Source organism: Pipra filicauda, unplaced genomic scaffold (genome assembly GCF_003945595.2).
Source record: "Pipra filicauda isolate LSUMZ 115617 unplaced genomic scaffold, ASM394559v2 scaffold33_size4404698_pilon, whole genome shotgun sequence".
NCBI lineage: Eukaryota > Metazoa > Chordata > Aves > Passeriformes > Pipridae > Pipra > Pipra filicauda.
Window position 1 is genome coordinate 1,379,698 of NW_024104465.1, and position 13,574 is coordinate 1,393,271.

Genomic DNA, 13,574 nt, shown 5'->3' on the forward strand with positions numbered 1-13,574 from the left:
CACAGAGACACTGCCATTGCAGTACTTGTGCTGTTGGTGTACAAAAGGATGTCCTCAAATTATCTGTGTCCTGATATCCATGTCTTTTCCTCTGTAAAGTAAGAAATCAGGACAATTGTATAGTGTGGAAGTTTGTGGAGAAACTTATTCTTTGGTATAAGCTTTTTCCAGGTTCAATGTCAGGAAAACCACTGAGCTACCATGAGGACACTTGTGCTTCTTGAGTGCCTGGCTCCTGTCCCATTTTTGATCTCCATTCAAACACTTTTTGCTGCAGCAAAAAGCAGCCTGAAGTGCCAAAGAACTGTTCTCCAGGCCACTCCCATTGGAAGCTGGCAGCAGAGCTGCAGGCAGGCAGCCTTTGCTCTGGGTACACCTTGCTGCTCCCCACAGAATACATCTAGGAGAGAGAAAGGGGCAGAAGGGGCAGTGGAACAGATGGAAAGGGATGGGTGCTCCCTTACCCTTTAGGGTGGGATGCTACACACTGTCAGTTGTTTTTCAGATGCTGACAAGTCACGCAAATCAAACCTGAAGGGCTTTAACTTGTCCATCTAAACAGTGTCTTGGTCCAAAGTACAGAATTGTTCTGCAAATGCACTGAAACTACCAGGTTGTGGATTTGGAATGAGTATTTGGATTCCAGGATTTTGGAATGGGGGAGACAACACTTCTGTTATTGGTGGGGACCCCAATGCTTACTTGGCAAAGCAGCAACCAGCATGGAGCAGGCACTGAGCAGTGAGAAGGGAAGCCTTGAAACCTGGGCCTGCCACTGCTCTATTTTCAAGTGGTTTGGGACTTAAAACCTGCCACCACAACCTGGGAGGTGACACCAGGCATGTGGAAGTTTCTTGGCCCATTGTTGTGGGTGCACAGGTGTTAGTAGCAGGTTCCTGCCTGTACCTTTAGGGAGTTGGCTTTACTGTTGTTACCTCTGCCAGTGAAGGTTGTCCCTTCCTGTCCCCAGAATGTTGAACAAGTATGTCCTGCTGGATGTTATTTAACAGTGATTTGCCCTTAAGGGTCACCTCAGTTCTGACTGGTCTGAGGCCCCGTGTTGGATTCACTGAAGCCTCTGATCATGAGGAAAAGTCTTACACGGTCAAATGAGTCTCCTTTCTATTATTGCCAATTGTCTGGACTCTTAAGGAATCATTAACGAGTAGTAAAATGATAGCCACCATAAATCACTTTGGTGTCCTGTGATTGTACAAGAACGATTACTATTCTCTGCCCCTTGTGATCTCCTTGGAGAAAGTACAATTTAAATACTATTTCAGTCAAGTGAGGTCATTTCTAATGAATGAAGGTGTAAAAACAGCTTTTCATGTGTTTCCTAGTTTGGAGACTCAGCTTTCTTATGGAAACTCCTGTCACTGATACATAGGAAATCTCTTAGGATTTCTCAAAGTGGCAATATAATGTAAAAATGAACGTTTCAGGATTTGGAAAGAATTCCAACAAGTTACAAATCCACAATTTTCCAACAAACACACAGTGCTACTTCTCTGACAACTGAAAGGGCCTAATTGGTGTAGTCATCTTTTTTTTTTTAATAAATGTGTGGTTTGCTTGCTCTCTAAAGTAATCAGATCAGATTTTATCTGTGAGCACAAATGGAAGTTCGGATTCTTAACTGTCCCTCTGGGCTACACCTGGAGTATTCTGGAATGTGACTATCCCATTCTATCTGTGATCTTCACATGATCTCCCCAGGACATTTACACTTCTTTTGCATGAGCTTAAAGGGGGATCGACCACATTTGAGGAGTTTGAAGAGATTTTTGCTATTCCAGGACTAATCTCTGAGAGTAGATTGTTAGCTTGTATTCCAGTGTTATGTATTCCCTCTGTCTGGATAGATGGAAACTGCATTCTTACCTGGGGCAACCCTGATCTACACAGCTAAGTCTTACAGTCCTCAACACAGTTTCCAATAAGGAATGTCCTGATGATATGAAGCTTCTTAACTGATGCTGAAAAATGTTCCAAATTTTACACACCCTTCTTAAACACAGTGTACTGCACTGTGCAGCTGCAGCTGAATCACAGCAGTCCCACACCTGCAGGATTGTGAAAGTCCAGGCAGTGCAGAGCTCAGCCTTCTCTCTGTGCACAGGGACAGAGAACCTGTCATCAGTGTTTGTCTCCTTGCCCAGTTACCACCCCTTCACATTCACACTCTGTAGTGTCTGCTAGGCTGCCCAAAGCTTTATTCCCTGTTCCTTGTTCCTGATAGATGAGCACACATGGATTTTACATACTGTTGTGTTACTGTGTGTGGGAAAAGCATAGGAATTATTCTTGCAGGTGTAAGTACCGGAGTGAACGTAGCTGCTGAACAAGTTGGATGTAGTTCTGCCCTATTCCATGTATCCATGACAGATCCTGCTGGGCCCTGAACTTCCTGACAGTTAAACAGGCTGTCAGCAGCTCTCCCAGCCCACAGGAGCTTTTCCTTTTAGCAGTACTCCTTGAAAAATAGGTGGAGTTGATATGTCCTGCTGCTAAAAGTGCTATTAGGCTTCTCTCCCCTCCTTTCAGTATTGGTATCATTGTCCTGTACATGGATGTGTCAGTGTTTCATTTAATATTGTTGAGCTGAATAATTTGCTATATGAATGTAAATGTGTATTCTGGATTGCAGCTACACATTGTGCTGTGGACTGGATGAATGAAAAATATTCCTCTAATGACTGGGTTTGGTAGAAACAATAATTTTGTATCAAATCTTGGAGCAGGAGCCTGACACCACTGAAAAGAAAGAAAGAGGGTTACAATGCTGACTTTTTTAGTTGCTTTATGCTAATCCTGGGATGGCAGGAATGCACAAAACAGCTCCAGGAGGTTTTCTTCCTGAAGAACATTTCTTCTGATGGAGAGGATCCATAACTGAGTACCACTCTCATCCCCTGTATTCCCTAGTTCTGTAGTGGTTTGGGGAGCACCTGGTTTGGGGAATACCTGCTCTTCCAGTTAGTCGGGCCTCCTGGGGGTTTGGACTTGACAGATAACAGGAAAGATGCAGCTTTTGAAGCAGTTTATTCCTGAATATTTTCCCTCTTGTGCATTCTTAGGCAGCAATCACCCTCTGTGCCCCTGTAACAAGGATGGGCAGGTGGTGATAACTCTGGGAATGCTGATGGCTCCTTGCCTGCTCCTCTGCTTTAGGCCCCGCTTCAAATGCAAAGCGCCCCCAGCACAGTTTGAAACGTGACCTCTGAACCATCAGCAGCCCGTGGACAGGGGGCATTTAGCAGTGCCAAAACTGGGAGAGCTGATTTGTTTTAACGAGAGCTGTGGACATTTGCAAGAGTTTCCTTCCTGTAAAGAGTCTTATGTTTAATTATCAGTTTGTCTGTGTTGTTTAGCTCTTACATCACGACGTGAGGAAACAGAGCTCACAGCACCTGTAAGGAAGGAGCGGGGGGTTTTTGATGTGCTGCTGGCAGCAAACACTCAGCTCAGAATGTGAGTGACCGGCCTGTGCCCCAGCCACAGTCCCAGAAACACCCACACCCTTCAAGTGGCATCCCTGCTCTTGTCCCCATGGTCTGACACCCGTGGGGAAACCTCCTGGAAATACAGCACATGCACTGGTAAACAAGTGTCCCACCGACTGAAACAACACAGATCTAATGGATAAAACTGTTCATCTCAGAGCTCTGTGACTTATAAATCCTTCTAGATATGTGCAACTTCCTAGAAACTAACAAAATCTATCCAGAGACTGCCTCACACTGATTTTGGGGGAGATACCTCTGCACAAATGTATCTGGTAATTTACTGATATTTTTTGTTTTCAGAAAATATTGGTATATTTTTTACACTCTTCATGTTCGTTATTTCCAATTCTCTCATTATTTTCCCAACTGTGATCCGTGTATGATCTTTTTTGTTGTTGGTTGGGGGTTTTTGTTTGTTTGTTAGTTTTTCCTTCCCCCAAGTAGGGATTTGCAGGCAATTCTTTTCCCTTTTATCTGACCAGAGGTTCCTGTGTTTCACTATTCCCTTTCTGACCAATTTATTCTCCAACAGCGAAGAGCGTTTATGCCAAATATGAATATGATCTCTTTCAGCCCAGATTCCTTAAAGAATGTTTCCCCTGGGTTCTCTCCAACAATGTTTTCTGTTTTCTCTCATTTTCAAGAAGCTTCATATTGTGTTTTGTACAGTATTATTCAGATTTTGTCCTCGTTTAATTTTCCAGCCAAGCACTGTACAAACAATAGGCTTAACTGAAGAGCCCCTGGGACTCTGTAGAGCAAATTGGACATTTTTATTAGGCTATTACATTAGCAGATTATGATCTTTTCCCTCCTCCACTTAGATTTCTTTAATCAAATTAACCTGTCAGATACAATAAATAATAATAATGTATTTGTTGCTGCTTGTTGCTGTAGGGCAATGAAAACATACCCACAAGGGCTGAGGCTATCCCTTGTTCCTGAGGGATTACATTGATTTTGAGGAAATAGAACATGAGCAACTGAGGTGTTCACTGGGTCACCTGAAAAACTGGAGAATTATTTCAGTGGAAGGGGCATCAGCAGCTCATCTCCTGTGCATTTCTCTCCTGCATTTTATGCAGTGGAGATACTCTTTTCCCTAAAGCATTTCTAAAACACGAGTGGCAACAATATTTGGGAGAGTTGTGATGATATTTATGCATCTGGATAATTCCTTCCATTATTTAGTTGTAGCTATAGCAGAACTGGCAGATCAGCATCCCTTAGTATCCATCTCTAAAAGATATTTTTCTGGACACATTGTTTTAGGGGAAAAGTAGGAAACTCCCAAGAGGGATTAGCAAGCCTCTAACATATACAAAGTATGATGGATTAGATCATGAGAATAAGAAATAATGAGTGCTACTTAGCCTATTTTTTATGAGACAATAATCGTAGTTCTGTTTTAATGAGAATGCTACTCAATTAAGAAGTTGCTTGTGGGGAACAATCTGCCCCACTGTCAGGTGGCTAAACCTGGTGACAGTCTGCACTGGTTCTGGGGAGTAATTTTTAATCTACTCTTCAACTTTTTTGTGCCAGTGGAAATTCAAACCCATCTATTGCCATTAGTCCTCCCCTATTAATCTCCTGAATTATAAGAATTAATAAAACCCTAATAAAACAGAAATAAATTAAATTATTTGCTGTCTTGGCCTATCCCATATGAAGAACACAGTCCTGAGACTGTTGTTTGTATAACAGTGGCAATGCTGAGATGCTTCAGGGCTGAGTGATTTTAGTGATCACACAGAGATAATTTAATCACTTGCTGAAGAAGTGAATAAATTTCCTTGCTTCACTTCTGTTGGTCTATCTGCATATCGACCTTTCTTTTTATGTCCTCTGATATTTCTCCTCTGTAGAGATACTAATCAGAAAATTAGTCCTGAAAGTGTTCATTTTTGTTATCTCTTTAGTCTCTTGATAAATATGTGGTTCTGTTCACGTTTCTTAATCTGATCCTCTTAGTGAATAAGAATGGAGTGACCTTGCTTTCTATCTGATAACATTTTAGGAAGGCACCTGTTTTCCTACTGATTTTTTTTCTTCTACCTACATCATACTTACTGGACTTTGGATCTTTTTTCCTTTTAGTAGTTCCTCTTCAGTTGATTCCATGATTTAGTTTTCCACATTTTTATCCTCCTTCTGTGACTAAATCTTCTAATTAGACCCAAGTTTTGCTCACTTAATCAAGATTGCAGAAAAAGGACTTGTGGCATCAAACACAAGGTGTTAACAATCCTCTTGTCTCCTGCTCTAACTGCCACTTTCTATTATTAGAACCATTTTAGGAAAACTGTGCTGAGAGCCTTTGAACTTATATTTTGTCCACTTGCAAATATGAGCTCTTTTCCAAGTTCATATTACATGGCTAAGAAACCATAAAAGGAGGGTAGAGAATTTACTAACAAAGTATGTGGCCTTCTGCAAGAAAAATAACTGCAGATTTTTGTCTGGTTTTGTCTTTTATTAATTGTACAAAGGATACTGTTTAAATTAGCATTTCTGAAGAGCACCTGAAAAAGAACTCTGCTTGCTTTATCAAGAAGTTTGGAGGGATGCCAGAGAAAAGATTAGAGGAGTTCCTCAGTGGGAGGCACTTTGCATGCTGATGCATCTTTCTCTTTGTAGTTTGTTTGTTTTCCTCTTTGCTTTATCATTTGCCCTCCTCAGGAGGAAGACCTACACACAGTTTTGTCAGACACCTGCCTAAGTGGCAGTAATTCTGTAATTTTCTGTGCTACAGTTCCATTTTCTAATGACAACAGAGCAATTGCAGCCTCTGCCTGGTCCTGTAGAGATACTAATCAGAAAATTAGTCCTGAAAGTGTTCATTTTTGTTAGATCATGAGGAGCTACCTGCCCTGTGCCCCGTCAGCCCTGCGGTTACACAGTGGGAGTGCAGAGCCAGGACATTATTCTCTTTGGGCTCCATCCCAGTCTGGGGTGGGATTTTGAACCAGTTACTCACTGGTCTGTAGCTATCTGTGCCCCAGTCCATTCCCTGTTTTGTCTATTCAGGTATGAACAGACATGTTCCTGATAAGCTGAATGTCATCAGGCCCAATCCAGAGGGGAGCAGTCATTATAGGCATGGATCAGAGTCACTGTGTTATGCTACTTAAATTAATTGGTTTTCTCACTCCCATTAAAATCTCGGCTCACAGGGAAGAGGAGAGACATTTCCTCAATGTATCAAATTATCTGTCAATTTGTCTAGTGTTGGAACCCTAAACCTGCTTGAACAGACCTTTCAGGCTGCTGAGAGCAGCCCCCAAAGCACATTGCTGGCTGTGTGTGAGAAGGAGAGGTGTCATTGTGTCCATGCCACGTTCACTCATCACATCAGGAGCTTTACTCCTGCTTATCTTTGAAAGCTTTAACACAAAGGAAAATTCAACCTTTTTCAAATCTGAAAGGCTGACCTTTCAGAGACCTTTTGTGTGCACTGAATTCATGAAGTGAATCACTGGATACACCAACAACCTCCCAGTACAAAGCTTCCAGATTTCTCTCTGGGCTGTGGATAAAAGGATGTGGAGATGAGATATTCAGAGCCTTGACAAAGCTGCCTCTTCTTCTGACAGTCTGGTAGATGATGCTTGGTTTGTGTTTGTGGCCTACAGAAATAGAGCACAATTAAGTTTGTGTCCACTGTACAGAAAGATAGGAATTGTGTGATTATTATCTTATAGACATTGATTCTCCATTACTGTTTCAAACCTTGGAATCTCGTTGGTGTGGTTCCAGCAGGAGGGGTGGACAGGAGGCTGAGGTGTTTCTCAGCCTCTGAGCTCTCTTTTGCTGAGAACACAGTTCCTGACTAATGTTTTCTTTGCTTTGCCTCTGTAGCCTGACACAGAAATGGAATCCACGAAAACCAAACTTTTTGTGAGTTGCAAGGACCCCTGCGTCAACCTCTGTAAAGAAGTGCCATCTGCAGCCTATCTTAGGCAAACTCTTTCCTGATAATTAAGGTTAGTAAATAAGTCTTTTATTTTCCACTGAAATACACAGCAGGAAAGGTCGCAGCTAACGGGAATTTTGGATGCTCAGCAGCTTCCAGGGTTAATTTTTTCTCTGTTGGGACTTTAAGCTAACATTTCACAGTCCTGCAGGACAAAACGAAGAATGTGTTTTGGGGGAGATCCCTAAACTATCAGAGGATAGCAATGTTTTATAAGAGTATAGGTACTCAAACAATAGAAGAGATTTTAATTTTATTCTTATAAGTAATCACTGTATTATAGCTTCTTTACTGCCTTTCTTAGCCACAATTACCAAAGGGTAGTTTACCCAGGAAAAAATCATTGCAAACCAACAGAGCCAGACCTCGATTTCATCTCCTGAGGAAACAACACCTGCAAGATCAGCCAGACCTGCTGTGCTTCCCATGTCCTGGACTGCTTGTTCTGCTCAGTGTAACTTCAGGGTCATGTTTTACTCCCAAAAGGCAGCCTAGGCAGCTGTAAATGAATAATGATTCCCCAGGATCAAGCAGAGAATGGGACTCTCAGGTATCCCCAGAGCCCAGAAATGTGCCTGGCACCTCTATCTACTGTTTTAAATATCCTGGATTTCTCTGGCCTCCTCCAGCTCAGAGGATCACAGGCATCCTTTGGGGAAGCTCCCTTACTCAGAGCTGTGAGGATCTGTCTGTAATCAGTGTGTTCCACATCTTTGTGACTGGGTGTTTTGCTTAGCTTAATTCTGAAGAGGAGCAAATAAAGGGAGAGCAGACCCAAGCTCTGATGAACTTTGAACTTATTCAAACGTGAAGCTGAGTGGCTACAATAGAGAACCGACAACACCATGGTCTAAAAAGCATGGAAGCATGGAAGCCCAGTAAGCTCCTGGGTCCAAGTCTGGTGTTCACAAGCATCTTTACCTGTATCCATGGGAGCAGTGTGAGCAGATTCAAGTTGTCTCCTTCCCAGAAACGCAGGGCTGTTTCTCCATTGAGTAATGTGCTGAGTTGAGAGGTGACACAGAGGCTGTCCCAGATCCTGGACCCCTGGGTTTTCCCCAGGTGTCAGGTCACTCCTCACAGGTAATTGCTTACCATCATCATCTAAAAGAACTACATCTTCCGTGACTAGATTTACAGGTACAACCACTTAAAAAAAAAAAAAAGTCCTCACCCACAGCGAGGTAAATATGCAGGTTTATTGCTGCCAAGCCACTCCTTTCCCTGTCATTCCTTCTCTGACATCTGCTCGTGGATGTTAAAACCACGAGCACCTTCAGCAGGAGTGCTGAACTCTGAAATCTGCAGCACCTGTTACAGGAACACTATTTGGGAAGGAGTTGTTGTCCAGGGAAAAGCAGCAGCTTCAATTTGTGTCCCATGGGAGACAAGTGAATCTGAAGTTATATATTATATAAGGTGTAGGGAATGACAGCAGTTCATCATTAACCTGAACTCTGCAAGAAGCACATAAGGAGAGAAAGAAGAAGAAAGCCAGAGGAGCAGCCAGGATGGAATCCACCGTAAAGATCAACAATGCTGCAGACATCTCTATTATTGTCATCTATTTTTTGTTAGTTCTGGCAGTGGGACTATGGGTACGTTGGGATTTTATTTTATTTGGGTTTACTTAATGAGTACAATGTTGGGAAGATGGGTCAGTAAATGAAAATGTATAATTGCATAAAGATTTTGGTGCTTAATTGAGTTAGCAAGTGCATAGTGGGCAAAATGTGGGTATTTATTTGCTGTAGAGGAGCTGGTAACGCAGGGAGGCATCCCTTTAGGTGGATGAATGGGACTAGTGGGAAAGGTGAGGTAATGAGGTTTGTGTGGGATGGGGCTGAGAACTGTGATCAGTAAAGACAAGGCCAGCCAGGGTCCCTGGGAGAAACAGGCTGGAGGGCAGAGATGGGGTTTGGCACCACGGAGCACTGGGACTGCCGGGAGAACTGGTGGTGTGAGGGGATGCCAGAGGAAATGGTGAGGAGGGGGAGTTGCAGGGAGAGGAAAGGGCAGTGAGGTGGTGTGACTGTAACTCTGAATGTGACAGTAACTCTGTGACTGTCACAGATGGGGAGGGCAAAGGAAGGGATGAGTCCAGGTTGTAGGTGCCATTTGAGGGAAGCATTGCTGTGGCTGTTTCTTGCCATCAGATCCTTGACTCCAGGGTGCAGTGCCACTGAAAGTGTGAGGCAGGAAGAGTTTCAGGGGTGGGAAGTGCTGGCAGTGCCTGTCTGCTCGTGATCCAAGCACTGTGGTGCCTCCTGCCCTCAGCCTGCGGTGCCCGGTGTGTGAGGGCAGCTTGGAGCCTCATCCCAAACAGCCAGGGGAGAGAGGCAGGGCCCATCCCAGGGGTGTGACCCCAGAGCTGAAGGTTTTGAAGAGAATGGGCCAATACTCTGAGCTACAAAGGCATGACCAGTGGAATGTCACTGAATTCCATTTTCCTTGGGGCAAACTCTCCTGGTCACCTGAACACTTGACCATTAACCAGTGGAGAGGAGGCATTGCCCCTCAGGAATCCTCTACTTTCCAGGAGCATCCCAAGAACATTTCACAGTGCAGAGAAGTCAGCTGCAGAGCAAACCTCCCTTTCTAGTAGCCTGGCAATGTTTTGAAGAGCACCAAAAATTTAGGATCTGCACAGAATGGACACAACCTTTTCTTTGCCTCTCCACCATGGTAGCAAAGGCCAAAATAGCAAAAAATCTGAATCCCCAGTCCAGCAGAACACCTCGAGATCTGGCAGGAGGGAGCTGGGTCTTTACTATGAAGTCTGGCAGTTGCTGTAGTTGAACTTTATATTAAAGGTCTGTGACAATAAAGGGCTGATCTGTGGCTTCTCAGGCCAATGTGTGCTGAGTTAATCCCTGGAACTGTTTCTTTCCAGCCACAATGCCCTCTTTATTGGACAAATGCTTATTTAGTTGCTGTGTGTAATTAAATGTAGAACTATCATATTTACTTTCTTTCTTCAGCATCAGAAGAAAAGGTCTGGCTAATTTTTCCAAGTCTTTTTTTCTTATTCACCTGTTCAAAGTACATCAGAGGAGACAATGGGAATCCAGTAAATAATGCCTCAGGGTCATTAACAAAAATTGGAGGAAGCTTCCCTCTAAGGCCCATCCCTTGACAAATACAAAATGAGTTTCTGAAAAGGAAATTTTAGCTGGCTTCTTTTTTTGGAACTTCAGAGAGAAGCAGGCACAGTGCTGATATCATAACAAGAAAACAGATATATGTAGGGGCTGGATAGTATTGAGTTAAAAAAGCTGCACAGTTTCTCTTAATAAACTTGCACCTTACAGTCTTTTTTGATGCCTGAATTCAAAGGTGTTTCACCCCAATTAATAGTTCATATGAGCTTTTATTTGAGTGATCTTTTTTTTTTGGTGAAATTTCATTTTATTTTAATGTTTCACACTATATGAAAGGTGAAGCAATGAAGCTTGAGTGGTTATTGTAGACCTAGGTAAAAGAATCATTGTTCATTATTTCCTTCATCATAAAGTTGTTCTTTTTAGTCGCCCTTTCACTTTACCCTCCCTGTGTATTTTTTATCCCTTCATTTGAGCTGTTTGTTCTTTAGTCTGTGTATGGTGCCTATTACACTTAAAATATGATTAAAACTCTCTCCCTTCCTTGTTTTCCAGGCTATGTACTCCAGCAACCGAGGGACGGTGGGAGGGTTTTTCCTGGCAGGACGGAGCATGATTTGGTGGCCGGTGAGTGCTGTAAATTGGACTATAACATTATGTATAAGTCTTATCCATAAGGACTCTAGTCCTTAGATATTAAGTGTCTCCACAGTGCTGTTGAGACTGTGGTGGCTTTGTTGTGAAGATACAAACCCAACTCTTTCTCCAGCCATGGTGACACAGGACAAACTGCACAACCTCAGCCACTGGATAGGCAGGGAAAAGTGTTGGGGACAGTTGCTCTGAGCTTGTCTTGGTTATGTGACCCCTTTGTTTGAACACTGATACATTGGTAATGTCAATGCAGACAAGTCCAGTTCTTTGCCTTTCAGCCCACTTTAAAACTTTTTAATATTGTGAATCTATTACTTTCACTGCACTCAAAGAAGCTGGCTCATTTTGAGGTTATCCCAGAGAGGAATTAATTTACTGAAATTTTCCCTTTTGTTGCTCTATTGTTTCCACTTTTGATAACAACTGCTGTTCTATGCAAGGAGAAAATCCTGGAAATATTCTGATACGTTATTGGTAAAATATGGTTTAAATTTATTTAAAGATTATCTTTGACTTACATTGTTTGTCTTCTGTGGCTCTGTATTATCTTCCAAGATAGAGGAGTCACAGACACAAAGTGTTTCTAGCCATCCATCAGGCCTCTAGCAGAAATTATATTAGAAACAATTATCTATTTTTTCCAGACCATACAGTCTTTTTAATGTAACTCATTAGAAAAGCAGAAAACTTAGACAAATGTGCATTTTCCTGTATTACTTGTGTTGTACATGCTTCCATTTGCTTGAATAGAATTCCACAACATTCCTGATCTTGCATTCACTCTCAATAAATGTTTTTTTCACTTCATTAAGACTTGTGGGTTAAGACTTTTCTCACATTGACTCATTTACAGGACCAGGACAGTGAGAGTAAATATTTGTTGTCTAAAAATTTAGGATTTAGGAATTGTCTTAAAGTAGGCTGCAGAAATGCCTACACACCTTTCAGTCTTGTGCTTCAGAGAGCTGCTCTCTTTAGGGACATGAAAGGATTAAAGGTCAATGACAGTAAAAGGTTTCCTCATTTGTTGTAGTAGATCTAAGAAAATTCAGGTCCTATTGTAAGACTGAAGACAGAGAAAGTTTCCAAGTTATTTTAAGATAAACCCCATAATTCTAGAAGTAGAGAAAAAAAACCCAGATTACTTTGCTTAACTGTCAGTTAAATCAGTGGGCTGGTTTGAACCTTGTGCAATCCTGTCTGCCTGTCAGGGGGAACATGAATATCCTTTTGTGCAGATGTAAATGAGGGTGGAAGCAGCAAGGCAGGAAAGACTCACCATAGAAGATTTGTGTCTTGCTGCAGTGACACTGAGAACTCCTAATGATTGCCCTGAGGCCTGGGGGAGATTATCTGGCAGGAGTCCTCTGCCAGCACAAACCCAAGAGATCCAGCAAGCTCCCTCCCTCCAGAGGGAAGCTAACAGGGATCACCCCTTCCCAAGCTCTGAGCTCAGCATGGACAAAGTGCTGGTCTCCACTGGAGTCCTGGATCTCCCCTTCGATCCTTCCCTTTGGAATGCCAGGAGTGTCTTCCTGTGCCATAAAAATAAACCTTTCTTGCTCTTCTTCCTTGTATCACTCAAAATAAACAAACAGCAAGTACTCCAAACCCTCAAACTAAATACTATGTCAGCAGCACCACCGTGGAAAGTTTCCCTTGGATCAAAAGAGATTCCAAAACACCAATTCCCACAGGTTAGCAGGCAGATGGGATGTCCAGCACCCAGTGCAAACTGGGCTGAAAGGACAAGGAAAGCAATGAAAGTATAGAAAGTTCAGTCAGAGATGTGATCTTAGTTCTGCCACAGCCAGAGCTGAGTGTGATGTTTTACTTTTGTGCCTTGACTTCTCATTTGTGCCACGTCAGGGCTGACCTGGAGTGGTTCCTGATAACCCCAGCACATTCCCACAGTTGGGGTGGGGGAGTTGTTTTGCAAGAGGACTCTTGTTTGTGGGGTTTCTCCCCTGCCATTTCAGGATAATGACCCTTGTCATGTCATTGCTTTCTGGAACAGAGAAAAATGAAGAAAAGAAAATCCTTCCACAAACTTGTTATAAATTTAATTCCCTCACACTAATTGTATTTTTCAGCACTTGTGCTCTGTTCTGTGCTCTGCAGGGCACCCACAAATGAGTTTTCTGACCCCACAGGGGAAGAGGCTCATTTGCAGTGTATTAGGATCTCTTACTGACAATTTGGAAAGGGATTCTCTTCTGTTCACTGAAATGATATAATAGCTGTGATTTAGTAGATAGGAGGAGACCCTGGTAACCAAGGCTAGAGGTTACTCCCACTTCTAGTATGGATTTTACATGTTTGTCTGTCACTGGC

General features: G+C 42.6%; 1 protein-coding gene across 3 annotated transcripts in view; it reads left to right on the forward strand.

Moving 5' to 3' along the window:
• Window positions 1-13,574, forward strand: part of LOC113984375 (sodium/glucose cotransporter 1) — a 39,875-nt gene that overhangs the window by 4,833 nt on the left and 21,468 nt on the right. Inside the window, exons 2-3 of one of the 3 annotated variants that reach the window (XM_039384122.1) lie at window positions 7,371-7,495; window positions 11,142-11,213. In XM_039384122.1, the coding sequence (XP_039240056.1) occupies window positions 11,145-11,213 (69 nt within the window). In that variant the 5' untranslated portion in view covers window positions 7,371-7,495; window positions 11,142-11,144. Of the gene's footprint in view, window positions 1-7,361; window positions 7,496-8,996; window positions 9,084-11,141; window positions 11,214-13,574 lie in introns of those variants that run through there. The other 2 variants (XM_027714375.2, XM_027714374.2) reach the window with 2 other exon arrangements.